This window comes from Taeniopygia guttata, chromosome 25 (assembly GCF_048771995.1).
Source record: "Taeniopygia guttata chromosome 25, bTaeGut7.mat, whole genome shotgun sequence".
Lineage (NCBI taxonomy): Eukaryota > Metazoa > Chordata > Aves > Passeriformes > Estrildidae > Taeniopygia > Taeniopygia guttata.
This window is the reverse complement of record NC_133050.1, coordinates 5,294,979-5,321,655: the sequence shown is the minus strand read 5'-3', so window position 1 is coordinate 5,321,655 and position 26,677 is coordinate 5,294,979. Positions and strand designations below refer to the sequence as shown.

The 26,677-nt window shown below is 49.2% G+C and overlaps 1 protein-coding gene across 10 annotated transcripts in view; it reads left to right on the top strand.

The window, feature by feature from the left end:
• The first annotated feature begins 3 nt into the window (after window positions 1-3).
• Window positions 4-26,677, top strand: part of UBAP2L (ubiquitin associated protein 2 like) — a 29,938-nt gene continuing 3,264 nt past the window's right edge. For 3 of the 10 annotated variants that reach the window (XM_072918311.1, XM_041721061.2, XM_032752985.3), the window contains exons 1-25: window positions 4-109; window positions 3,865-3,994; window positions 4,554-4,631; window positions 5,695-5,805; window positions 8,186-8,354; window positions 8,653-8,748; window positions 9,454-9,499; window positions 9,787-9,896; window positions 11,419-11,493; window positions 14,774-14,826; window positions 16,285-16,370; window positions 16,810-16,981; window positions 17,908-18,109; window positions 19,255-19,532; window positions 19,811-19,983; window positions 20,654-20,843; window positions 21,420-21,474; window positions 21,899-22,073; window positions 22,259-22,331; window positions 22,974-23,169; window positions 23,275-23,363; window positions 24,017-24,070; window positions 24,660-24,741; window positions 25,871-26,088; window positions 26,177-26,282. In XM_072918311.1, the coding sequence (XP_072774412.1) occupies window positions 3,905-3,994; window positions 4,554-4,631; window positions 5,695-5,805; window positions 8,186-8,354; window positions 8,653-8,748; window positions 9,454-9,499; window positions 9,787-9,896; window positions 11,419-11,493; window positions 14,774-14,826; window positions 16,285-16,370; window positions 16,810-16,981; window positions 17,908-18,109; window positions 19,255-19,532; window positions 19,811-19,983; window positions 20,654-20,843; window positions 21,420-21,474; window positions 21,899-22,073; window positions 22,259-22,331; window positions 22,974-23,169; window positions 23,275-23,363; window positions 24,017-24,070; window positions 24,660-24,741; window positions 25,871-26,088; window positions 26,177-26,282 (2,977 nt within the window). In that variant the 5' untranslated portion in view covers window positions 4-109; window positions 3,865-3,904. Of the gene's footprint in view, window positions 110-204; window positions 347-3,864; window positions 3,995-4,553; window positions 4,632-5,694; window positions 5,806-8,185; window positions 8,355-8,652; window positions 8,749-9,453; window positions 9,500-9,786; window positions 9,897-11,418; window positions 11,494-14,773; window positions 14,827-16,284; window positions 16,371-16,809; window positions 16,982-17,907; window positions 18,110-19,254; window positions 19,533-19,810; window positions 19,984-20,653; window positions 20,844-21,419; window positions 21,475-21,898; window positions 22,074-22,258; window positions 22,332-22,973; window positions 23,170-23,274; window positions 23,364-24,016; window positions 24,071-24,659; window positions 24,742-25,870; window positions 26,089-26,176; window positions 26,283-26,677 lie in introns of those variants that run through there. The other 7 variants (XM_030291154.4, XM_041721060.2, XM_072918313.1 and 4 more) reach the window with 4 other exon arrangements.

The following is a 26,677-nucleotide window of genomic DNA, read 5'->3' as shown; positions in this document are numbered from 1 at the left end:
GCCGCAGCGGCTCCGCGCGCGCGTCACGTGCTCGGCGCGGGCGGCCCCGCCCCGCGCGGTCACGTGCCGGGGGCGGGGCCGGGGGAGTTGTCAGTGCGGGCGGACCCAGGTAAAGTTGCGGCGGCGGCGGCGGCGGCTCCGGTACCGCGCGGCCCCCGAACCCGCCCCCGCCGCCTCCCGCCGCCGCCCCCCTGCCTGCCCGGCCTCGCCGCTGCCGCCCGCCCGGCCCAGCCGTGCCCGGTGCCCCGGGGGCGGCTCCGAGCCGCGCCGCCGCCGCCGCTGGGCCCTGCGCGGCCTAGTGGGCCGGGCTGTAGCCGGGGGCTGGCGTAGCGCGCGGCCGCCGCAGGTGAGGCGGGCGGGCGGGCCGGGCGCGGGTGGGGGGGGTGAAATGGCGGCCGCGGCCATGAGGGCGGAAGCGGCCCTCACTCGCCCGCCTCCCCGTTGCGGGCCCGGCCTGGCGCCGCCGTGGGGACTCCCGCCCGGCCCCGCCGGCGCCCTCCGGTTCGGTCCGGTTCGTCGCCTCGTTGCGTGCCGCAGACCGGGCCGCGGGGTCGGGCGGCTCCGACCTTTCGGCGCTCTCGGGGCCCGCCCGTCCCCGCCGCTGCCGGCGGTAACAATGGGAGCCGTGCTCCCGCCCTGCCGGGCTCCGTGCGGGCCGCCAGGCCCCGCTGCCGCCGCCGCTCCTCGGGGGCGCCGCGTGCGCCCGGGCAGCGGTGATTCCGCTGCCCGCGTGAAATCCCCGGGCCGCAGCGGTTCGGGGGTCCTGGAGGAGCCCCGGCCCGCGAGTGCCGCCCTGCTCCACGGCCCTCCGCCCCGCTCTGGGAGCTCTGGGTGCGCCCCCCGGCCCGGAAGTCTCCCGAGCAAAGCGCTGCCGGTCGATGCCAAGTCGGGGTCTCTGATGGCAGATCCGGGAGCATCTCCCCAAAAGCTCATGCTTTGCATACATGGAATGATTCGGTTTTCGACCACCATGTCTGCTGTGAGGAAAACTTCTTGTATTGATAACCCTCTTTTGGGTACTCATTCTGCCCCATGTTGCAGGAAAAGCTTTGATTTCTCTGGCCCTTTCCTTTTGGGCTTTGGAGCTTTTCTGCACGTGTTAATTAAGGTTTGTCAGAAGGGGATGAAAATACCATTTTACTGTATTAACACATCAGGGAGACTGAAACTGGGATGTGCCAGGGTGAGTGGCAGCCAGCAGGTCTGGCACAGCTATGGGACCTACAGATCCTGGTTCTGAAACTGTAACTTACCTAACGTTTCTAATAAAATTAACAGTTTGTTACATTTTTGTATCCCCTCATTTTCTGGAGACTCCGCACTTTCCTTGTGTAGTTGAGGCTCTCCTCTTTAGGCCTGGTGGGAAGGCAGGCCTGAGAAGGAAAGGGGGTAACAGCAAATGCCTCATTTGATGCAGTGTCTTTAAGCAGAGGGTGTTGTAACCTGTGACTGAAATGTCTTTGTTTTCCCTGAGCCCCGTGCAGAGCTGTTGGCCTCAGGTGTGAGCCCTGCTCTGGCTGGAGCTGCTCTTTCAGCTCTTGGTGCATGTGTGCAGGTTTGCTCTTTGAAGAGAAGAGGTGAAATGCTTTTGATGAGAGCAGCTTTGATCTGGGCAGCTTGTGTGCAGGCGTGGGGGTGACTGATCCCGAGTTCCCCCGGTGAGGAATGAGTTCCCAGTAGCCAAATCCTCTTTCCCCAAGGCTGCTCTGGGGTCTGCATGGGGACGCCTCCTCACCTGCCAGCCTCAACAGAGTCAGCCTTTGGCTGAGGTTTTTGCTGTAGATGTTTTTCTTACAGGTTTTTAGCGTGTAAAATGACAAATGCTTGTGTTGCTGGTGGCACTGATGCAGCTGGGCAGGAGCATGGCAGCAATGCCTGGGCTGCACAAGGTTGGGGCTCAGTCTGCTGGACCTGCAGCCCAGGGAAGCTGCAGATTTGTTTTCTGTGGATGTGTGGAATTTCTTCCCTCTGGGCCTGTGGTTCTGCTGCCAGGTTGGTTTAATACAACAAATGGTGCGTGAAACTTAGAACTGGGAGAAAGCAAAAATAAATATATACCACGGGAATGGAGCCTGCACAGAGGGGATGGCTGAGGATAGAAGCCTTCCCCTACTCTGCCTTGGCAGAGGTACAGGCTTGGTGCTCTTCCCCCGTACCTCTGGGGCTCCTGGTGGCTTGGATTGTTTTAGATAAGGGACCTTGGCACTGTATAGCTGTAGAACTGTGGTGTTAAGTTGCTATGAGGTGTGGGGGGCTGTGAAGGGGGGAATTTGGAGGTTTTGTGGGGGCTGCAGGAGCAATTGCACAGGAACTTGCCTACAGAGAAAGGCCAGGCACTGGTGGGAGCAGGTGTGGGGGGAGTAGAGGCAATGTTAGGGCCTCCCTGCTCTCAGGAGGGATTTCTCACCTAGTCGAGTACTTGCAAACTTCAACAGGCGATCTCCAACTTTTCCTGCACTATTTGCTAATGCTGCTCCTGGGCTCCCTCCTGGCACACGTGTTTTCACCTGTGCTGCCCTGCTTGTGGACAGCAGTGTTTCAGATCAGATCCTGCACTTGTCTCACCAGGTCCCTGCTTCTACACTCTGCCTGTGGCTCCTTCCCATGCCCCTCATGTCTGCCTGGGGCACAGCAGCAGGGCCTGCTGCTCTGGGGGAAGGCTTTGCAGTCTTAGTAATGAAATACAAAAATGTGAATTCTGTGATTATTGAAATTTCAGGGGCTCAGAAGCTGTGAGTCCTGACAAGTGCTGTGGGATGTCTCTCGTGTCCTTTTTGTCTGAAAGGTGCTAGAGAGGGTAAAACCTCAGTGCTAATCCCTTTCTAGCACCCCCTACCCTGAAACCCAGTGTGAGGTTAGAAAACTCTGCTTGCTTTGGACACTCAAACTTTTCTTGGGATTTTTTGCCTCAAGCAGTGTTATCCAACAGTGTTACTGCCTGTTATTCCTTGCAGACATCTTATTCACGTTTTTAGTATGTTTGTGATCAAGAATACTAGGAAAAACATTGTTTTTCCAGTTCAAGGGAATAATTTAAATAAGCAAAAATAGGCAGTTCTGCAAGGGCAGGTTTGCCTTAAAAACAAAAATTCCACAGACCTGTAGCACCACTCATTGCTGGAGCATTTTTGCTTCCCCTGCCCTGCTTTAAAGGCAAAAAAGGAGAAGGGGAAGTAGCTGATGTGTCTGAGGCTCTGAGATGCTCTGTCCTTCAAGTGATGTTTTTTTGAAGCTTTTTCCAAACCTTCCTGCTCCATTTGATGGCCACAGCCTCAGCTTGGGTGCTTGGCAGCTCTGTGCCCGCTCACACGTGTTCCAACAAGAAGTTGTTAAACTCTTTGCCACAAGTCCACGGAATGGCTTCAGACTGAAGGAGGGTCAGTCTAGATTACTGAGAAAGAGGTTTTTTACAACGAGGTTGGTGAGCCTCTGGCACAGCTTGCCCAGAGAAGCTGTGGCTGCCCCACCTCTGGAAGTGTTCAAGGCCAGGGTGGATGGGGCTTGGAACAACCTGGGCTGTTGGAAGGGGGATGGAACTGGATGAGCTTCAAGATCCCTTCCAACCCAAAGCAGTTTGTGATTTTCCTTTGGCTCCTGGTGCCTGATTGCTCCCACCTGGATGCAGGTGATGTTCCATCTGAAGCACTCTGCCATGATATCCAGAGAGAAACCTCAAGAAGTACAAGTGGCCATTTTGTGTTGGGAGCAGGAGGTTATGGCAGCTTGGCCCACTGTGGTTTTGGGGCGGGTGGGGATCTACAGCAGCCATTCTGGCTGTCTTATCCTTGTGTTTGCTCAGTGTTGGTGCTGCCTTCTGTTTTTGGTATCTAACAGCCCGTTCTCTCTTCTCCCCCGCCCCAGCAGAGTTCGACCTTGTAAATACTGTTATTTGTATATACTGTAAATGATGACATCGGTGGGCACTACCCGAGCCCGGGGGAGCTGGGAGCAGACACAGACACAGAGCCAGACGCAGCACAAGCAGCGGCCGCAGGTAAGGGCAGTGGCCATGGAGACCAGGTGGCTTCTAGGTGGAGACCTGGCTGGTCCAGTGTGAACGGCTGGGCTGGCCTGACGAGCTCCCCATGTGTCACAAGGTGCCAGAGTCAGGTTAATTGGGCAGCTGCTGACACTGGGGTTTGCATGTCTCTCCAAGTGGGAGCTGCTGCTGAGATTTGGTTTGATTTCCATTTGTTCATTCCTCACACACTTTAATGAATGTAACTGTCTGAGAAGCCCCTTGCCATGGGTCTAGGTGGTCTGGTGGTGGTAAGGTCTGCCCCAAAACAGATGTGGTTTGAGTGGCTGCTGCTTATCTGGTGCCATGAGGCCATTCAACAGTATATCCCTTTCTTCCAGACTCCTCTTGCTCATTTTTCAACTCCCTTTCTCCCTGGAGTTTTCCTTCTCTGACCCTTGTTTGTGCCTTCTCTTTGCCATACTGATTCCTTTCCAGGGTTTCCAGAGAGCTTGGGGTAGCAGAATGGCCTTTGGAGGATGGTTTGGAAATGCATCACTCTGACAATGTGCTCTGTCTCTCCCTGATTTTTTAGGCTACTGCAGAACAGATTCGACTTGCACAGATGATTTCGGACCACAACGATGCTGACTTTGAGGAGAAGGTGAAACAAGTGAGTGTGGAAAATGAAGGTGAACTCTGACAGGAAGGCGAGATCAGTATTGGGAGTACTGTGAATGCTGGGAGGGTAGGAGGGACACACCTGGCTGCTCCCTGAATTTCCTTGGACTGGCTTTGTACAGTTGTATCATGGCATGGTTTGGGTCAATAGGGACGTTAAAGGGTCTCCAGTTCCACCCCTGTGCTATGGTGATACCTTCCACTCTCTATCCCAAGTTGTTCCAACAGTGCCAGGGCCTCACCAGGAAGAATTTCTTCTCAATACCATGTATAACTCTGCCCTCTGGCAATGGAAAGCCATTTCCCTGTCCTGTCACTCCCGGCTCTTGTCCAAAATCCCTTTCCAGCTCTCTTGCAGACTCTGTAGGCCCTGGAAGGGGCTCTGAAGTCTCCCTGGAGCCTTTACTTCTCTAAGCTGAACACCCCCAGCTCTCCCAGCCTGTCTCCAGAGCAGAGGGGCTGCAGCCCCTGGATCATCTCCGTGGCCTCCTCTGGACTCACTCCAGCAGCTCCTCGTCCTCCCAGTGCTGGGGACCCAGAGCTGGAGGCGGCTCTGCAGGGAAGGGTCTCAGGAGAGCAGAGGGGCAGAATCCCCTGCTGTGAATGAGCCCAGGACAGCATTGGCTTCCTCCCAGTATACATGGCCAGGTCATGTTAACTCAAACCCCCAAGTCCTTCTCAGGGTTGCTCTCCATCCGTTCTCCCCCAGCCTGTCTTTGTGTTTGCCATTGCCTTGATGCAGGTGCAGCAACTTCAGTCCTGTCGAACTTTTAGTTTGTTTCTGCAGGTAACAGTGTTATCCTGAGGAAAGGAGGTTGTAGTGAAAGGAGGGTCATGGGGAAACAATGGTAACCCAAAAAATCCCACCCTCAGTCACTTCTTCTTGAGGAGCACAACATTAAGCTGAGAAGTCTGGGGAAATTGCCTAGCTCTTCAAATTTTGTTAAAAGGTTTCTGGTTTGGGATTCAACTCGCTTGCCTCCTGAGAGATCCATAGAGATTTTGGTGCCATCTTGGTTTGGAACATGCTGACCATGGTGTTGTCTTCTCTACAGCTGATCGACATCACAGGCAAGAACCAGGATGAGTGTGTGATTGCTCTGCATGACTGCAATGGGGATGTCAACAGAGCCATCAACGTGCTGCTGGAGGGCAATCCGGACACGGTAGGATTAGATCCTGTAAATCTGGTGAGGCCTAGTTCAGTCTAACTGCCTATTTGCAGGTGAGGCATCCAGTAAGGTCAAGATAAGGAGAGCCACTATGACTGACTAGTTCCACAGGAGCATGCACAGTGTGACTGTGACCTGGCTGCTGAATGCTGCTCTCTGTGGGCTTGCACAGGCTGTGAGAATAGCCCTAGGTTTGAAGAAATAGAGGAGAAAATGCCAGAAGTAATTTCCTTCCTATTACTTTTGAATCTAAGCAGTTCAACAGTAGTATGGTGGCCTCTGTATGTGCTTTCACATCAGTGCGTATAAAGGAACTTGCCTTTACCCATCAGGGCTGAGTAACCTGCATTGAAAGGCAGGTGTGTGTCAGCTGGGGTTCCTTTCTGTCAGAGCAACATGGTTTTTGTATCTCTGACCCTAAAGATTAATTTCTCAGTGATGCATTGACTGGTTTCTGTGCTACTGCCTGTGCCATGGTTTTGAGGGCCTTTTTTTGTTCTTTGTTGTGGAGTTGGGCTTGGCTGCTGTTTCTCATTCAGGTGCTTGTCTCAGGCAAGCTGAGGTCAGCCCCAAGAGCAAGAGTGCTTGCTTAGGAGGAACCTTCCACCTGCATGCAGGGTGTCATTCCTTTTGTGACAAAGACAGCAGAGATACAAGCCCAAGAAAAAGCCTAGGAATGTGAGATCCATCCTTTCAAACCACTGCTGATACCACATATCCTCCTGGCACCCTGGTTTGGTTGGAGCCAACTCAACTCTGAGTTGAGAGTCTAAATACCATTTTAGAATATTATGCTTTAGGTAATTTTTTTGCCTGTGATGAGCCCTGGGGGTTTGTGGATGAGCTGGACACCTCAGACTATATTTTTTGTATTGCATCTGCTCCCCAGTGTCTGGTTCTCTGCTTGCTTTGGCTTCAGGCAGCCCCTGCAGTGCCACTGGTCAGGCACCTTGGAGCTGCTTCTGACCTGGGTCTAGTTTGTGCAGCCATCCCAGAAAGGGGATTTTTCTTATAAGAAACAGACTTCATTAAACAACAGTTGCTTGGTTAGCTACTTGTTAGTTGCTTGGGTGCTCTGGTGCTGAAGACAGCTTATCTGCTGAGCTAGATACTGGTAATGTATTGTATTTCAAGCAGTAAAGGAGAAGGTATAATCTTAGCATTAGATTAGATTTGGTTAAAAAAAAAAAACTTACTTGAAAAATGTTTACTTGGAATACTCTAATTTTAAAGTTTATTTCTGAGCCAGATATCTATGGAGAAAGACTTTGGAAGACTTTTGGGTTTGATGGCAGTTTGTGCCACTATGTTACTGGGTTTTTTGCCACTGTCCCTGCATACTGCCATTGAAACCCAGCTGTCTGCCAGTTGTGTTTTCAGGTGATTGTCAATGACTTAAGACTATTTTTAATTGTTCTAATAGTGTGCAGCATCAGTTCAAGAACATGAAACCAGTGCAACTGTCAGAAGATACATGGGTGCAGGCCTATGGCAGTGAGCTGGAGGCAGGCTTAAGATTTTGCAGTTGAACTTGCCTGTTTGTTAAATTCTGTGATGCTTCTCTCCATCTAAGATGATATTGAAGGGAGAGGTTTTTTTAATAACTTTGCATCTGCTGAAAGATCTTCCCCCAAATGTTGACTGCAGATCACTATGAAACATTTAGCTGGGTTACTCTGAGAGCTCCTGGTGACCTGTGTGAAAAGGCAGGCTTTTCTTCCCCCCTAAAGCAAGGTAAATGTATCCATGCTTTAAATTCTAGAAGTATCATGCCATCTCTGTTGAAGAATTTTAGTAGATCTTTGCAAAAATAGAATGACTCCTCTCCTGTTACCTCAAATTGCATGCCAGTCAACAGAAAGAAAGCGTGGCTCAAAGGAAGATGATGTGCTGTATGTAGACAAATAGACTCCTTAAAAAATTGATCTGGAAACCATTCCTGAGGAGAACTGAAACACCTACCCACCACAGCCCCCCAAAGTTACCAGACTAGCCCAGACCTGCGAGGCCTTGGAGAGAAGTATTTCAGGAGCTGTGCAAAGAATCCAAAAGAGGCTCCAACCCCTGATGTGGTCCAAGATGTTTATTCCATGGGAAGAAGAGGGAAAGAGAGCAAACAAGGAAGGGACAGAGCTTTATCTAGGCTCAGTACAGGAAGGGCTACTTGGCTCCCATCCAGTTGGGTCAAGAAGGGAAGGAAGGGTTAAACTAACATGGTCACGCTACAGGGTCTCTGGGGAGGGAAGAACCATTCCCCAGAGCAATACAACATCGAGCCCTGTTATATTCTCTGTCACATGTTTAAATCTTCGTGTATTTGCACCTTTCATTGATCTAAATGTAATTAATTTCTCTTCCCTCTGCAAACCTTCAGCATTCCTGGGAAATGGTTGGGAAGAAGAAAGGTGTCTCAGGACAGAAGGAGAGTGGACAGACGGAACCCAGTGAAGAAAGCAAAGAAAACCGGGATCGAGAGCGGGATTTCAGCAGACGACGTGGCGGGCTGCCGAGGCGAGGCCGAGGTGCCACCCGTGGAAGAGAGTGTATGGACCTTCCCTAAATTTAATAACTCCCAAAACCCTCACACTGAAGCACTGTGCTGTGTAACACAGTAGAGCTTTTTGGGCAGACGCATCTCTGTGTGTGGATCTGTTCCATGCTCCCCTGTCTGAGATGATTCTTTGCGTGATGCCCTCACTTAACATAAGTTTAAATCAAATTTTCTTTTGTGGTGATCTGCTCCCCCACACAGCCACTGCGTTTTGGGGTTTGAGATCTGGTCTGGTATCCTCGCTAAAGCAGGATGAGTGTTGAAATTGTCTTTGCATTGTTCTGTTTCAGTTCGGGGCCAGGAGAACGGACTAGATGGTGCTAAGAGTGGAGGATCTTCTGGAAGAGGCACGGAAAGAGGGAGGCGGGGACGTGGCCGAGGCCGAGGTACACACAGGATGTGAGGTCCCCAGGGGGTGGGAGGAGAAGATTGACATCATATATCTATCTCCCATGAGGTGCCAAAGCTGCTTTTATGGGAGGAATTGCCAAACTGAAAATATACACTTGATTTTTCTGTTCTTGTGCTTACTTTTAGTGCCTACATGTTGCTTTCCCATGCTAAAGATGCTAGAAACAGCACTTAGTTCTTGCATCACATCCATGGAATTAGGGAAAAAAAAAGTGCTTTATTACAGAGGTGGGAAGTTAAAAAACTCAAGGTTAACTATTTTAGCAGGTGACCAATGGCTTGTTAGCAACAGAACCTGCATCCTCATCATTCTTGCATTTGTAGCTGAGCACCACCACTGGCTTGGACTTCAAATACTTGGGGCAGAGATTAGTTTTAACCCAAAATGTGCTGCTTAGGAATTGTTGTTGGGGTTCACATACTGCAGAAATCAGAATCTAGGGTCCAGTGCTTCTGGTTTGTGCCAGCTGGAAACCTCATGTGAGCCTGCATTGCTAATCATGCTGCCAGCCAGCTGAGGTCACTCCCATACATCAAAAGATGTTGCTGGCAATCCCATCAGCCCAGGAAGATCCTCTCCACTTTCATATTCTGGTCATCAGAGCTCTGTGTTTGTTCAAGTGTTTATTTTCCCAGTGTGTAGAGCCAAGGGACAGCTGTGCATGTGTGTGTGTTTACAGGTGGCTCTGGACGGCGAGGGGGAAGATTTTCTGCCCAAGGCATGGGGTAAGTTTCACTGACACAAACCACAGCAAAAATAAAAGTCTGTGCATGAATGGTACTGTTTGTGTCAGGTCATTTGTTCCCATTTTCTTTTAGGGTTTTTGGGTTTTTTTTTTTTTGTTAATAAGGCCCAAGTTGCATCATCGTAACTTAAATTTGGGATGGCTGCTGTAGCTGAAGCATCTCTGCTGAGAGAACTGCCTTGTGATATGTGTTACAGTCTGAATAAAATCAATTGCTTTCAAAATGCCTTGGCAGAGTGGCCATTTCCATCCTTTTATTTCTTACAGAACTTTCAACCCAGCTGACTATGCCGAGCCAGCCAGCACGGATGAGAACTATGGGAATAGCAACAACACCTGGAACAACACTGGGAGCTTTGAGCCAGACGATGGCACAAGTAAGAGTCTTCACATGTGTGTGTGCTGGCTTGATTGAGAGTGTGAGTGTGTTTTGCATCCATCCAGCTGCAGTGAGGACATTCTAGGCAGGTCTTAGGCTCAGGGATGGAAGAACAGGTGTTGGTTCAGAGATGGATTCGGTGACCCTGATACTTTGCACCCTTTGCACGTTAGAAACGGGAGCTGGATGATTGCTCTGGGGTGAGCTTGTGGGTGCTGTTGCCTGGCAGAGGCACAGGAACACTTGCCTCTATTTTTTTTTCCTGTAGAAACCATGCTACTGCTTAGAAAGGTGTTTTTTTAATAAACTGTAGTGTCATAAGCAGATCCAAGATCTCCAAATGTCTGGTCCATCATCCCAAGAATTACTCTGAGTCAGATGTATTGCTCTTCATCTTGGTACTGAGAGCATTCTTTCTTTCATGGTGATCTTGCTCAAACCGTGGTGGATAGGACTTTGTTACAGAAATGAGCTGAAAGCAATTCTGCTTCCTTCCCTGTTTGAAGCAAACATGTTTGCTGGGTGATTCTGAGCACCCAGCTGCCTCTTGCACATTCTCCTGCATTGGAGAACTGGTGCTCTGGGTTTTCTTTCATATATGCACAATATTGAAACACAGGTGAACTGAGATTTTGCAGTGTGAGAATGGATCAGTCACAGTCCTTGACTGTAAATAGCCTTTTTTGAGGGGGATGGGGGGGAGGAGGGCAGGGCTCATTGGTGGTTTTGTCTTTTTTATGGAGCAATCTGGCACCACTGCAAAGTTAAACTATTTTTCCACAATCACCAAGTATTTTAAGGAAATACCATGTCTTGGGTATAAGAAGCATCCACACCTGTGTTAATGGTGCTTTAGACCCCTTCCATACTTCTTGGTTTTGCTGAAAAACTGATAGGTTTGGAAAGAGAGAATTAAAGTCCTGTTAACTGGGATACCTTTTACTGCATACTGTTGGTGTCAGGGAGAGGGGTGGGGGTGGTTCATTTGTGTTTTCATAGGTTTTGTTAATTTTCTTTTTCTTCAGAAAACAGCTATTGTGAAAGGAGGGTGTTTTTGTGAAACACCAGCAGACAGAGTGATCATCTTCTTGGCAACTGAGAAGGGGTTTTAAATACTAGAGGGATGGACACAGTTTTGTGTGCTGGAAGTTTAGCTGTCTAGTTGGGAACAGGCTTCTGTTTGAATGGTTTTCATTTTCCCTGTGTTGTTTTTTTGTGGAATTGTGGAATGAAGTGGGATAGAGTGTGGTTAGGGGGAGAACTGAAGATTTTTCTGATGAACAACTCAGATTTGGTCTAGTACTACAACACAGCTGTAAAGTTTATTGTGCAACACCACTGGTCACCTGTGTTGTGTGTGGTTGTTTTGTTTCCAGTTTAGTAGCCACAGGCACCTCTTTAAATTAATAATATCCACAGGTACAATGTGACTGGTGTACATGGGGGCAATGAAACTCGCCTACACTTTTTAAAGTCAAAATTTCACTGGTTGTTTTTCTTTTCTTTTTTTTTTGTTTCAGGACTTGATTTCATTGGGGGTGAGGGGTCAAATTATCCCCGAAAATTTGACACTGCTCCTGGTACGATACATCCAGGTGCACTAACTGCCCCGGATACCTTTACTTTATAGCTTTTTAAAAAAAATCTGAAATATCTGTGGATATGTCATTCTTCTCTCTTAATTTGTTCATTTTAATTAATATTTGACATTTGTTCTGACTGTGCTTTTACTAACCTTGAGACCTTGAATGTAAATTGGGAGAAGCTAACACCAATTCCTGTGGATTATGCAAAATTTAAGCCATTGCTTCTGGATGTTCAGAGCAGCTCTGTGTCCACAGCGCTGGTGGCAGAGTGTGGCACCTGAGGGCAGGAAGTGTGAGGCAGCTCAGTCATACTCCCTGTGCCTCACATCCCCAAAGCTGTCACTTGCTGTGGTCCCTGTGCCTCCTCTGGCCTCGCTGCTGCTCCTGCTGAGGGTCACACCACTGCTGCCAGGGCAGCTGCTCTGGCTGAGCTCTCTCTGTGCTTGTCCTCTGCTTTTGGCTGCTGCTGGGTGAGCAGTGCTCACTGGCTGCTCTGGCATGCTCAGCCTGCCTGGCTGCTCCTCTTCACCTCCCTGCAGTTGAAGATGACGGTGGGTTTTGAGATGACAGGGATGCTTGATGGCAGAGCTGCTCTGTGCCTGGCCACTTTATTTCCTGCTCATATACCATTATCCTTATGAGGCCAAGAGATGCCCACGAGGGGATGCAGTTTGCCTTACATCCACAGAATTCCATTGTGTCCGCAATAAGGCAAACATCTGGTTTGTCTCCTCCATCTAACCTGAGATTTTGAAGTTGAGGCTAAGGGACCTTCCAGAAAAACTTGCCACTTGACTCTTGAAGGTCAGGGCAGGAGGAGAAGTGTTGAGGCCGAGGAGTCTCTCATGCAAGGGCCTGAAAGCAGGCAGACATACATGTTTTGCTTCTGCTGTGTTGGAGCATTCCAGGTTAATCTTTAACTTCCACAGGCAGCACAAGGCCATCTGCTCCAGCACTGCCATTGTGATTTTGCTGCCCTTTGGCTTTGTTTGGATTAACGCTCCTTGTAGGTGCAGAGTGGGGGCCTTTGGGTGTGTTGCCTTCCTAGTGCAGGGTGACAAGCCTGCATCCAGTCCTTGAGTGGCAGCAGACTGCCTGCTGGGCTGTGGGAGGAGCAAGCTGGGTGGTTATCTCCCAGTTTAAAATGAAGAGAGAGTGTATTTGGGGAGAGATTTGAAAAACTTGGAGACACAATGCGATATTTTTCCTTCACCACCTTCATATTTTCACATGTTGTTGGCTTAATTTTATTTTTCCGCCTTTTCTTGTTTTGAGGCACTTAAAGACCAGCAGCTTTCTGAAGGGCTTTCTGAAAGCAGAGGAAGGCTTGCTGTTCAGAAGACCACCCTTCTGAAATGGTGTTAGAATGCTCAGGGTATTGCTTGTGGTGCAGCTCTCCCCTTTGGAAGAGCTTGATGGAGAGTGATGCTGTTGGTTTCTTTAAAAAAGCTTCCCATGCTGTGCTGGTTGGAGCTTTCTGGAGTGCTCCTGGTGAATCCATCGCAGGTCTTTGATTCTCCATCTGCCCCTTTGTGTGTGGGGAGCTCGAGCCATGCTGAGTCAGTGTCTGATAACCTGAGGAGTAGACTTGCTGGGAAAGCCCTGTCAATGGCTGTTCTTCATCTGCAGGGTTTCCTTCTGCTTTTAGTGCTGCTTTTCTTTTCTGATTTTCCCCAAACAAGCAAGACATAAGAGCCCCATGTTATGTTCTGCATGCACAAGCTCTTGGGGAGCTCTCCTGTCTTCCTGCTCTCTGGGCCAGCTGCAGGTACATCCAGCTCCCACTTCACCTCTTGGGTCAGGCTTGGGATAGAGGGATCTTTCTGATCCATGAAAATTTGGAAAGCAGCCTTCCCACTACTGCTGTGAGGGCACCAAAAATCTAAGGATTGTGGGAATTTAGGTTTCTAAACTGCAGATGAGTTTTGCATTGAATGTGTTGATGGTTCTGTCTGTGGAGGAAGGGGTAGCGTGCCTTAAGACTTCTGGCACTCTGGCAAGTATTGTTGTATTAATATCTGTATTTCAGACTTGAATATATAAAAAGGTAAATCCTGGGAGACTTCTTCAATTGGCTCAATTCATCAAGCAAGACAAAAAAGCAATGAAAAAAGACTAATTCATTGATACTTATTTCATGCACTAGATCCCCCAAGTCTAGACATGTGGTTGTTTAAATACACAAGTGAAGTCTATATGGGGAGATCTGTGTCCTGCAGAACTCAGAATGTTCTCCTTCCCCACACACTTTGTTTTATGATGTAAAAGGGCTGATACCAGCTTGTTCCATCCAGTAAGTGTCTTCAGGATTAACCCTGTTGGTGCTCTCAAGTTTTCTTCATCTGGTTTGTGTGGACTGAAAATAAATAAGCTGCACAAAATGAGACTGGCTTTAGGCTTTATGCTCTGAGGTTTATGGGGATGTGAAAGCTCCTGCTCTCTTCCCAAACCAAATTTTGGTTGGTAAATGGAATCTGAAACTGACACATAATATTCAAAGTGCAGAGATTAAACTGTGATGGAAGCAAGGATTGGAACAAGTTGAAAATGCAGCCAGGAAAAACTCTTTTCTGGTAAATTTTGCTCACCTAAATTGTGCTGTGTTGGATTGCAGCTGAGGTTTCCTGCTTTTCTCCCTGGTACTTCAAGCTGCACTCTTTGAGCATATCTCTGAAACTGGTCATGGAAAATGCAGGAATCCCCTAAATTTTTTCTGAATCCCATTTGCCTAAGCACAGGAGGTTCTGGAGCACTGAGGTTTCAAGACTTTTTTTTTTTTTTTTTTTCCTGGTGGGATGGAAGATGAACCATGGGAATGGCTCAGTTATCCTTAAGTTTTATAGAAACTTGAGATTTACCTATATGGTGAGATTCTGTGCCAGAGCTGTCAGGAAGCCCAAGAGGGAGGAGCTGCTGGGGTAACACTGCTTGCAGGTGCACAAACCTACAGCTACTGCAGTACAAGGGGAAGCCAGGAAAATGGCACAAGGAGGTTGGGGACAATGCTGGGGCTTCCTTGCAGAGCTCAGCTTCCCTTTTGGGTGTTGGGATGATGTGCTGCCAGCCCAGCAGTTCCTCTTTTTCATCCCAGCCTGCACCAGCAAGGCAGAGGCAATCCCATCACAGTACCTTGACCATAAAGCCTGGGTTGAGATTGACTGCTTTAACTTGTCTGATTGGCAAATAGAAATCCTCCTGGCTGCCTGCAAAGCTCCCCAGTGCTCCCCCAGCTGTTGGACACGGAGCTTTGATGCATGCATAACTTCTGTACCTGTTGTTGTCCTTATAGGTGCATGGAGGGCAGCGACAGAAGAATGGGGCACGGAGGACTGGAATGAAGATGTAGGTATTTTCTGAACCCATCTCTCTGTGCATCTGCCAGCAGGCTGCTGTCCTGTCTGTACACACAGAGCTGCCAGGGGAGCTCAAAGCCCATCCTCCCCAAACTGTGGATGGAACCCCAGGCAGGCTCCGAGCCCAGGAGCTGTGATGATGAATAAGTAATTGTTGCATCTTCTACAGGATATGTGTTATAGAGCTTGTCATAGGAGCCCGAGACAGGAAGAGATCTCCTGGGGCATTGAGGCTGGTCCTCTCATTTCCTGTAACTGCAAGATGAAATTCTTCCAAAAACTGGCCTGACTCCACACAGGCCTCTTGCTCCCCTCCCCTGGTGGTGTGGCAGTTGGGGAAGGTTTGCCTTCGATCACACCAGCAGCAGTTTCATGTTGTCATGCACATCATGTGCCTCTGCTGGTCCTTGTGATTTGAATGGAAACGAAACTCTTGACTTTACTTTCTGACATGCTCTTTGGTGTGTCTCACCACCTTGTGTCACCCTTGTTTCCTTCAGGAGAGAGTGGACATTGTTAGCACCTTTTGTTAATGCCTGTCTATAAGTTTCTTCTGAAATGGGCTTCAGTCCCTCTCTGAATCAAGGAAGGACTTCTCTTCTTGCAGATGGGAGCAGAGTTGGACATTTTAGTGTGATTGTTAGCTTTGTGTGCTCATTTTGGCTCAGCTGACAGAATGGGCAAGCACAGCAAGCATTTGTTTGCCAGGCACCGCCTGGGGGAAGCACTGCTGCTGTGTTCAGAGATATGAGCAGCTTTCCTTTGTTCAGTCAGGTCTCTGCTAGAAGAGAGTTTCTAAGAGCTTTTCTTACTCTTAGTATGTGTGAGATGCTCCCAGGAGTTCTGGATTTACACTTAAACTCTGGCAGTTCAGTTTGTAGCAGCTCCTCAGTCTGGAATAGAAGCTGTTCATGTTCAGATATGTTTCAGGCCATGTTTCACAGGTCATCACTAACCTCCAGCAGATTTTGGGCAATATTATTTTCCTTTCCATAGTTGATCTGTTGGTCAGATCATCCAAGTGAGCCCAGATCACTGGAAGCTTAGCTATGGATCCGAAGTTTCTCTTTGACTTTGTTACCAGTGCTTGCACCTACTGAGTGGGGGCTTTTGCAGGTCTGTGCTGCATGCCATTGACTCAGAGCAACACCCCAAAGTCCTAGTGCAGACCTAGGGAACTTGTAGACTATGGGAAATTTGTAGAAGCATTTGAGAAGTTTTTTTTTCCGCTGGCAGATGACTTGTGTGCTTGCCTGAGAAGAAACAAAAGAAATAGAAACTGATTCTGATGGAAGCCAAATGCTGGAGAAGTTTCAGTATAAGCACTTGAATTTTTTGAGTTTTTCTGTGGTTGTTTGTCTCAGATATTCATGTGCTTTGTGTCATAGGCACTGTTATGAGGTGCTGCTCTCACTTTTGGATTTTTTTTTCTTTTTTTATCTTTTAGCTGTCAGAGACAAAGATCTTCACAGCCTCCAATGTGTCTTCAGTGCCTCTGCCTGCTGAGAATGTGACAATCACAGCTGGACAAAGGTGAGAGCCCATGGTGATGCTGTTTACCTGGAAAGGTGGCACATGAGTCTCAGAGCAATTTGGCATCTTCAACTAAACCTTACTAGCTAGCTAAAATGCAGCAGCTCTGAATGAGATGGGGTGGATTTAAATGGAAGAGTTGACTGGGAGTTACTGGGTCCTAATCCTGGATTAGAATTTTCCTGGGCTCTGTTGCTGGTTCTTCAGCTTTGGGGGCATTTTGCTGTGTTAAATCAATGTAAAACGTGATTTCAAAGCAAAGGCCATGTAGGGTCTTGCTTGATCAGTCTGTCTTTTTGAGGCTGCTGCTGGCAGTCCTGAGTTAGCATTCTGCAGGTTCCTTCAATTTGTAAAATAAAAGCTGTGAGGTTTGAGGGGGAATACTGTTCTCATGGAAGTGGGAGCTTCTGGTAACCTCAGTGGGTCTTTGTCTACCCAGAATTGATCTCGCAGTCCTGCTAGGAAAGACACCCTCTTCTATGGAGAATGAGTCAACAAACCTGGAGTCATCCCAGACTCCTTCCCTGGCGCAGCCACTGGTGTTCAGCAATTCTAAACAGAGTGCTTTATCCCAGCCTGCCTCTGGAAACTCCTTCTCTCACCACAGCATGGTAAGGAAATGCTGGTCTCTGCCAGTGGGTGTTTGCCTGAGGTTTCTTTTATCTCCTGTTGTTGTATCTGTTTGGGTAGTATAGGAAATACAGTCCTGATGCTCGCTGCTGGGGACTGGTGGAGTGAAATAATTTGCTAGTCTGCTTTAAAAGCAGTGGCCTGAAGTTCATTGCTCCATTTGAAATAATTGTGATAATTCCTCCCGTGCTGCCTTTGTCAGATTTGCAACACATGCTTCATTCCTGCTTAAAGGAAAGGAAAAGCTCTTTTGGGCCAGGGCTTGCAATTCCAACAGTTTGAGAAACAGAGCTGGTTGGGAACTGGTGTGGGGTGGAATGCTGGCACCCACTGACAGGAGAAGGAAGGAGACATTGAGTCAGGGATGTGCACAGACTTGGGCAGATGCTGCTTTGTGTAACTTCAGCAAAAAGAAATAAAATTTGTTTACTAAATGGTGAGATAATTGAGGAAAGATTTTCAAAACCACATTAACTATAAAGCCAAGGTTTCCTGGTGTTTTTCTTTTAGTGGAACTGAATGCATGAGAATAATTCAGTATGTTTTTTACGATCCTGTCTGTTAACTCCCTTTGTAACCCCCTGTGACACTGTACCATGGCATGGGTTGGCAAGAGATGAGCATGCCTGTGTTCACACACGCTGGAGGCTGGGAAAGGAGCACGAGCCCTTCCAGCCAGCAGTGTGTGTGCGTTCAGAGCTCAAGAGTGTTGAGCTGAGCTGGGAAAGGAGCACGAGCCCTTCCTGCCAGCAGTGTGTGTGCGTTCAGAGCTCAGGAGTGTTGAGCTGAGGCACCCAGTCAGAAGAAGCAGGGTACAGTGCATTTGGGCTGATGTTCAGAGATGTCCTCTGAGCCAAGTTCCAAGCCATGGGAGATACTGACTTTTATGTCCTTGCTGAAATTGCAGGTGAGCATGTTGGGGAAAGGGTTTGGAGATGTCGGGGAGGCCAAAGGCAGCAGTACCACAGGGTCGCAGTTCCTGGAGCAGTTCAAGACAGCCCAGGCACTGGCTCAGCTGGCAGCTCAGCACACCCAGCCTGCTGGGAGCACCACTGCTGCTTCCTGGGACATGGGATCCACCACACAGACCTCGTCTCTGGTGCAGTACGGTAAGAGAGGCAGCGCGGCTCCCCGGAGGGGAGGGAATGTGTTTCCCCAGATCTGCAGGGGCACACTGGGAGCAGGGTGGGAGGGATTCAGCAGAGGATCTGTTCGCAAGTTCACAACCAATTTAGCTGAGCTGGAAAAATTAAGAGAGCTGTGAGTGAGACTAAAATGTAATATTCTGTGTGAGTCTCTCCCCGTTCTTTTTATACTTGGAACGGTTGAATCTGTCATTCCAGACAGTTTCAGGGCCAGGGATCTGGTGTTCCTGAGCCTCTCAGTGTGCAGAACTACTTCCCAGTGTAAAGCTGTGCCAGAAAAAGTTCTGAAAGGGCACCTCTGGAAAATAGCTCCCAAATACAAGCACTTCTCCCTGCTGAACTCCTACTATCTTTTAAGGGGATTTGCTCTTAAATGCCAAGAAGTAACTCTTATCACTAGGCTGGCATGAGGGAATAAACAGGAATTGAGAGGCTCTTTTCAGATGAGAAGCTGAGTTTTGGTGTGGTTGAGTGCTGGTGTCATTTCCTTCAGCTTGTGCTTTTAATAGGGAAATGGCTCTGGTTCAAATCTAAGCTGAAGAAAAATTGAGCTCTGTCCTAGTGACAGTCAGTGTTGGCAGCTTCTGATCTTCTCAGACAAGAAGCCTCAGAGGACAGTCACAGAGACTAGGAATTGATTTTGAATAAACTGTGGAAAGGCTTAGTCAGATGAGGAAGGTGGTGCAAAGACCTGAGGCTAGGCAGCCCCAGACAGTGATGTTACTTGAGGATTCCTAGTCCCTGCAGGAGATGGGTGAGGCAGGGAATGCAGGACTGATAACAGATGGAAGGAAGTGGCCTGCAGGACTCTGACATGCAGTGTCTCCACATGAGGGACTCTGGAGCCCAGCTTTTCTTGGAGAATGGAGCACTTCTGCCATGCAAGCTGACTTTGTCCTGTAGGGATGGTGGAAGCAACTGAGGGAAGAAGGGCTTAAAAAGGCTTGGCATTGATGGTAGTGAGAATGTGAGGCTGGGAGCAGAGATGCTTAAGTTTTCTGCTCTCTGACAAGCTTCAGGATGAAACATAAAAAGGGTTTCTTTTTCTTGGTAAGCATCAGAATTTTATTTCTTTTTAAGGAAACAAACCCTTCTGTCTTGTCCCATAGATCTCAAGAACCCAACAGACTCTTCTGTGCATAGTCCCTTCACCAAGCGTCAGGGCTTCACATCAACTTCAACCATGATAGAAGTGTTCATGCAGGAGAAGCAGCCTGTGGTGACTGCCTCCACGACCACGCCGGCACCTCCATCCTCACCACTGCCCAGCAAAACCAATCCAGTTCCCCAGATGTCTCCAGGGTCCTCGGATAACCAGTCCTCAAGTCCCCAGCCAGCACAGCAGAAGCTCAAGCAGCAAAAGAAAAAAGCATCATTAACATCAAAGGTGCAGAGCAGTGGTGGGGAAGGAGACATTGGGTTTTGTTAGAACTGCAGTAACGGCCATTTGGGCTGCTGAGGGCAGGTCTGGGCTTTGCCTCCCTGTTGCTAGCACTGAGTGTTTGTGGGGATGATGGAGTTGTGTGCCTGCCTGGGTTGAACAGTGTAATTCAGGGGCTGCAAGCCTTTAACTGCCATTGTGTGCAGGGAAACGAGGGTAATAAAGTCATTCTCTGGGCTAATCACAGAGAATGATTGACCTGTTCTGTTGTTCCTCCCTTGCAGATTCCTGCACTTGCGGTGGAAATGCCTGGCTCGTCAGATATCTCAGGGCTAAACCTGCAGTTTGGGGCGTTACAGTTTGGTTCAGAGCCTGTTCTGGCGGAGTATGAATCGACGCCCACAACCAGCGCCGCCGTTAGCCAGTCTCAGAGCAGCCTCTACACCAGCTCGGCCAGGTGAGCGCCAGCACCCTGCTCATCCAAGCAGGCAGCTGTGGAAGTTGGCTGATCCTCTGGACTGGAGTTGTCGTGCATACTAGTAGACCCTTTCTGACTGTGCTTTGGTCACAAAGGGGGGACAATGTATGCAACAGCAAAGCACAAGTTGCCAGCAGACTCATTGGGCAGCTCTGTGCCTCTTTGGCCTGCAGTACTTGCACAGTAACAGTTTTTCTGCTACCCTTAAATTGTGTTGTTGAAAATGTAGAGGGGGAATCCCCAGCACAACTGCTCCATGTTTTTGGTGAACAGATTCTGAGTGCTTTGTCCTTTTTGCCTGGCAAACTGGGACACAGTGGGGTAGGAGTATCTTTGGTGATGGTTTGTCTTCTGTTGGGCTGATCCTTATGGCCAGTCCTTCGAGTACTGGGACCTGAGTGGTGGCAGCTCTGAAGGGTTGCCTCAGGCACAGCAGTGTGTGAGGCAAGGCTGCAGCTGGGTGTCCATGTCCAGCCCTGCTCTCTGGGCATGTTTCTTAGCTTGGCTGCTTCGTGTGGTGCCTTTATACTGATGCTTGGGGCTTTTTATCTTGAGTATTTGAAGTGAAGAGTCTAGTCTCAGCCAGCAGCTTACAGCAGGGCTGTTTTAGAGGAAAATGGAGGAACACTTTTTTTTTTCCCTTTTGCAGTGAATCTTCATCCACAATTTCGTCCAATCAAAGCCAGGAGTCTGGTTACCAGAGTGGCACAATACAGACAGCAACATTTACCTCCCAGAACAGTGCTCAGGGACCACTGTACGAACAGAGATCCACCCAGACGAGGCGATACCCAAATTCTATCTCCTCTTCGCCCCAGAAAGATCTGACCCAGGCTAAGGTAAGAGAACAGCTTTGCTCACCCATTGTGCTGAGTGAGCCTCACCTGTGAAGTGTCTTGGGGAAAGCTGAATGGCTTATCAAATGGTTCTGTGATCCTTCAGCCTCACTGTGTGGCTGGTGGGCTCTAATGAGAACTGTCTTCTGGCTGCTGTTTTGTGCCTGGGTCTGGATCACTGGGGTTAACAGCAGTCAGGCTGATTGCAGGGCATGTGTTGTGTCATGAAGAGTTACCCTGCTAGAGAGGGGCACGCACACAAAGAATTTTGTGTTATGGATTTGGTTATTGTATGCTGCACACCAGTTCAGTAATGTTATGTTTGGCTAATGAACTCGGATTGAGAATGTTGAGGCAGTCTTAACTACCAGCAGCAGAGAAACTTCTTGCACTGATTTCTCTAATATACCACTGGGGACTGTGCTGGCATGGGGCTAGACCTTGGGACTGGTGACACATCCTGGTAGCAGGACCTTTTCATAACTGTGCAAGAGAGTGTGAGAGAGAGGTGACACTGGCTCTGCCTCTGAAAATGTGCAGCTATAATGCCCAGTACTCCTTTTTTCTCTTCTTCCTCAGAATGGTTTCAGTTCTGTACAACCCACGCCATTACAAACCACACAGGCTGTTGAAGGTAAGAGTCTTGCCAGTACGGCGGGTGTCCTTTATCTCTTGTGCTCATGTTCTCTGCTTTGAATTAGAAGCTTTATCTGTGCTGATAGCAAGTTTTTTCTTTGCTGGACTAATTGCTGCCATTCAGATTATTTGTTTGCCTCAAAACATTCAGCTTTCTGCTGATCCTTGAGATCCTTGAAGGGTCACCTATGAGAATAACTTACTCTTCTTTGTGTGTGGAAGGCATTTCATCTGTAGGCCTTGAAGCTCTTTGCAGAGCCAGTGGTAGTATTGGGGTAAAGTGAGATGTATATCTGTTTGGCAGCACTGAGGGAAGCCCCAAATCTCCCAGCTCCTCTAGCTGAGCACTTGCTGATGCTTGCCCTTGTGTTACCCTCTGGAAGTTGCCAGTAACTGCCCTTAACCCAAAGCTTTGTTCTCAGGTGCTACGGGCCCTGCGGTGAAATCCGACTCCCCCTCTGCTCCCAGTATTGCACCTCTCAACGATGGGGTGTCTGCAACGTCCTTGCTGACAACAGCCAGCCAGCACTCAACAGCTCTGAGCAGCCTGAGCCACAGCGAGGAGCTCCCCAGTACAACCACTGCCCAGCTCAGCAGGTGAGTGAGTGGAAGGGGTGGATTTCTGAAGAACCAGAAATCTATAGCAGACATCAGAGTCTGTCTCATGCAGTGAGGAAGACTAAGATGACTCATCCCATTCAAGCAGATGGGAAATGGGTTGTTGCTACTGATGTTGGCTCTCTCACCTTGGTCTGACAACGTTTTATTTCTCTTCCTGTCAGTGCATTACCCACCCAGCAGAACAGTCTGTCCTCATCCACATCCTCTGGGCGAACATCAACTTCAACCCTTCTGGTGAGTCTGGGTATGATCTCTCACTGTGTACCCTGTTTCTGCTCTGCTTGGCAGGGTCTGCTGGGGGGCTGACCTTGGGGTTGCAGTTGTGACAGGAGCTGCCAGGCTGTGGCTGTCCTGCTGGAGTTTGGATGTTGCGTGGAGAGAGACAACGGGGGTAATGTCACAACACTGTCTGTGCACCAGTGGCTCAAGGCTGTTGACACCCTGCCTGTTTCTGACTGAGCAGTGCCTTCTTTTGAGCCTGTAGTAACCTTTGAAGGTGCTGCAGAGTCACAGCCACATGTCAGAGCAAGCTGGTAGCTGATACAGTGGAACCAAATATCTCTGCTGCTGGAGCTCTTGCAGTACAGTTCCTGGGTACTGGCTTTTGCAGCAGAATAAATCACCCTGCTGCAAAGGTGGTGTCAAGCTCTGTTCCGCTCATTGGACAGATGTGTCGGGATGTAACCATGAGAGAGGTCTGTAAGTGTTAGGGATTGGCTGCTGTCAGGACTTTGGACTTAAGCCAGGCTCACTGCAGAAGTATCCAGAAGCAGACAGAGGTGCATGATGTTCTGTGTAGCAAATGCCCTGTGGTAGCTGTGCACTTGGTTCCATCTGCCTGATCCCCTGACTCTGCTTCCTTCCTTCCTTCCACAGCACACAAGTGTGGAGAGTGAAGCAAGCCTCCATTCTTCTGCTAGTACTTTCTCCACCTCCTCCAGCACGGTGTCAGCTGCCCCACCGGTTGTCAGCGTTTCATCCAGCCTCAGCAGTGTCAGCAGCCTGGGCCTCAGCCTCAGCAGCAACTCCACAGTGACGGCCTCGACTCGCAGCTCTGTTGCAACCACATCAGGTACTTTCCTGGATACTGCTGTACCAGAGAAGGATGTGACAGCTAAGAGAACAAGCTTCTGCTGTTTGCTTCACTGTGGAATTTTCCTTTCTCCTCCTTTTTCAGGAAAAGCCCCCCCCAATCTCCCTCCTGGAGTCCCACCGTTGTTGCCTAATCCATACATCATGGCTCCGGGGTTGCTACATGCCTATCCGGTGAGTGGAACTTTGTAGTGTGTGTGTCATGCCAACAGGTCCCTCCCAGCCCCCTCTGCAGCAGGGAGGGATGTAGCACAGTGGGGAAACAAAAAACTGTGACACAGCCCAGCAAGACTGCCTTGGACAGGCAGAGTTTGGACCTGCTGGGTTTTTTTCCATTATTTCCATGTGCCTGTGGGGGTAAGTGTGTGTTGTGATCACCCAAGGGCAGAGTCTACGTGCCTGTTCTCTGCAGCCTCTCCAGCCTTTTAAGAGTCCTTGGGCAGAGCACAGTGTGTGGAAGCTCAGAGCTGTGTTAGAAATACGGTGTGACAAAGGGCAGTCAGGGCAAGGGTAGCAACAGCCACAAAGTCTAGGGGTGTGTGTCATACCCTCTCCTAAAGGTGAGGACAGATTTCAGTTCTGAGATGATTCCCAGAGAAAAACTGTTGAGTGGCTTTATGGTCTGGAGCACTTTCCTTTGAACAATTCCCAGAGACTTCTGGCAGCATCAACCTGTCTCAAGGCTCTGGCTGCCTGCACCTGGTGGTTTCTGTGGCTGCTGACCAGCTACTTCTGGCTTTCTCTTATGTTTATCTAAATGTTTAATCTAAAATTGGGTGTCCTTATGTCGTCCATGTCCCCAGTGTCATCTCTGGCTCTTTTTCTAGCCACAGGTGTATGGATATGATGACTTGCAAATGCTCCAGACGAGATTCCCATTGGTGAGTACTGCAGAATGACAAGGGCACACCACTTCACTGGTGCTGCTTGGGTAGAGATAAGTCAGCTGAAGAGCTGGCACAGTGGTGTGCTGAGTGGATGCACCTCTCCATTGCAGCAGTGAGGAGTTATCAGTTGCTCCTTGGCACGTGGGGAGTTGCCAGCATGCATTACTCATCCAGCAGTATCCGTTGTGGAGCCAAGGAGCACGTGTTACAACACAAGGGCTATTATAGAGATTCACCTCTGATCCGTGACAGAGCCAGTGACTAAATACCTGATGAGAATGGGCTTTATTTAGCAACGGGACATGTCCGTTTTATTGTGAAGAGGGGGGGAAAGTCCAGCCTGTTTAAGAGCGGCATACCAGTAGACCTTATCTGGTTCTTCTAATAGCCAGATGAGGGGGATGGTACATGCTACAAAAACCTGGGGCTGCCATAGGTCATGATCAGCCTAGAAGTGGCTGGTTGGACTGCAATACTCAGACATATCTTGCAGCTACAGTACAGAAATTCCTCTCTCCCAAATATACTGCTTTGCACTTTGGACAGAGCTGATAAAATGTCTTCTTTTGTTTTTATTCATCAGGATTACTACAGCATCCCATTCCCTACACCCACCACACCACTGACTGGAAGAGATGGCAGCCTGAGCAGCAATCCATACTCTGGTAGGGAAAAAGACTGCTCTGATTCCCATCCTATCAGGGTTTGTGCTGCTTCTACTAGTGTCCTGTGTCTTTGTCCACTGGAGCTACCTCTGCACCTGCACTATGCCTCCTGCACCTCTTTTGGTTTGGAGCATGCTTCTCACAGCTAAATCCTGGCCTTTGAGCATCTGGTTGTGTTGAGGTCTGATACTGGGAAGAGGTGGGCAAGTAGGATTTAATGGGGCAGTTGGAAAGGGAGTGAGGAAAGGCTGAAAGATTCTTCAAGGCCTACAACTGAGGGACTGCTTTCCAGGTGGTTGTGAGGCAGATGGTAAGCAGCGCTTCTCAAGCACTGAGAGTAAAAATAGAAATAAACACAAAATATGGAGAAATTAATTTTTTTCTATGGGACAGTCTCATGGAGAAAGCAAGTGAGAAATTTGAGACCTGTCAAACTCAACCCAAGCACCCAGTGGAGTGCATGACCTCGCAGTGACCTTGGTGAGTGCATTAATGCACTGCCAGTCTGCAGTGGGCAGTGATTGTGCTGAGCTTTCACGTGCTTTAGGAATTGCTGCACTTGGAGGTTCAGTCTTTTTCCAGCAGCACTTCTCCTCAGCTTTGGCAGGAGCTGGTTTGTGTGGAAGTGCTTTTGCCCAGCTGAGGCTGAAAGAGCTCTATGAGCTTTGAACTATGTGAGCTCTGAATTGAGAGTGTTTGCATGGAAGAGCCACACGAGTGCTCATCAAGATCAGAGCAGGGAACTTCCCCCAGCCCTGCAGCCAAGCCCTGCACAGCCCAGCCAAGGACCTGGGTTGTGTTCAGTCCTGCTGGTGGTGCATGGAGCTGGATGAGGGACAGCTCTAGCATCAGACTGTGCTCGCAGGTTTATCCAGTGCCAGACTCTGGGCTTAGCTATTGTGGCTTCCCTCTGCCTCTGTAGGTCCTGTTAGGGCCAAGGAGCAATTAACAGCTTCACCTTATCAGTGTGCAAAAGTCTGAGGACCACAGTCCTTGGCACTGGCGGGAGGTGGGAGGGAGGGGGTGTGATTGAAGTCACTGTTTATCAGAAGACTGGATCACCTTTGGGCTGAGTTGAAATGGGCCAGGATCTAACATCTCTTCTTCACTCTCACCTCCTTTGTTTCAGGGGACTTAACAAAATTTGGCCGTGGTGATGCCTCTTCCCCCGCTCCTGCAACAACTCTGGCGCAGCCTCAGCAGAGCCAGACGCAGACTCACCACACCACGCAGCAGACGTTCCTGAACCCGGCGCTGCCTCCTGGCTACAGTTACACCAGTCTGCCATACTACACAGGGGTACCAGGGCTCCCCAGCACCTTCCAGTACGGGCCCGCCGTGTTCCCTGTGAGTGTCCCCAAGGCAAGGCGTGCCATTTGGACAGAAGGGTGGCGCAGCAAAGCCTCTTCTCACTCTGCTCCTCTCTGTTCTCTAGGTTGCTCCTACCTCTTCCAAGCAGCATGGTGTGAATGTCAGCGTCAATGCATCAGCAACCCCTTTCCAGCAGCCCAGTGGCTATGGCTCTCATGGGTACAGCACTGGTAAGAGACCCACAAAGAAGAGCACTTCCCACAGCAGCAGGGTTTGCTCCCAGTCTTACTGGCTGTGATAGGTACTGCTGTCTTACAGCAGTAATAGAGAAAAATTCCAGAGGTGCCGTTCCCAAGTAGTTTAATTATCCTTAGAAAGGCCCAGGATTGTTCTGTATCCAGGTCTGCAGCAGGTTTGGGGGTTACAGGTCACTTCAGTGCCCTCCTCTGTGCTCCACAATCAGCTGTCTAGGCCCTTGCATTGCCATCAGAAGCTTAAGCTGCTGAATGGGTTGGTTTGTTGGTTTTTTATCTGCCTATAGGTGATTAACAGAACAGCAATTGTTCTGGATTTGAACTTGTTTCCCACCAGTGTTTGGCAGACACTTTCTAGGGAAGTGTCCTTG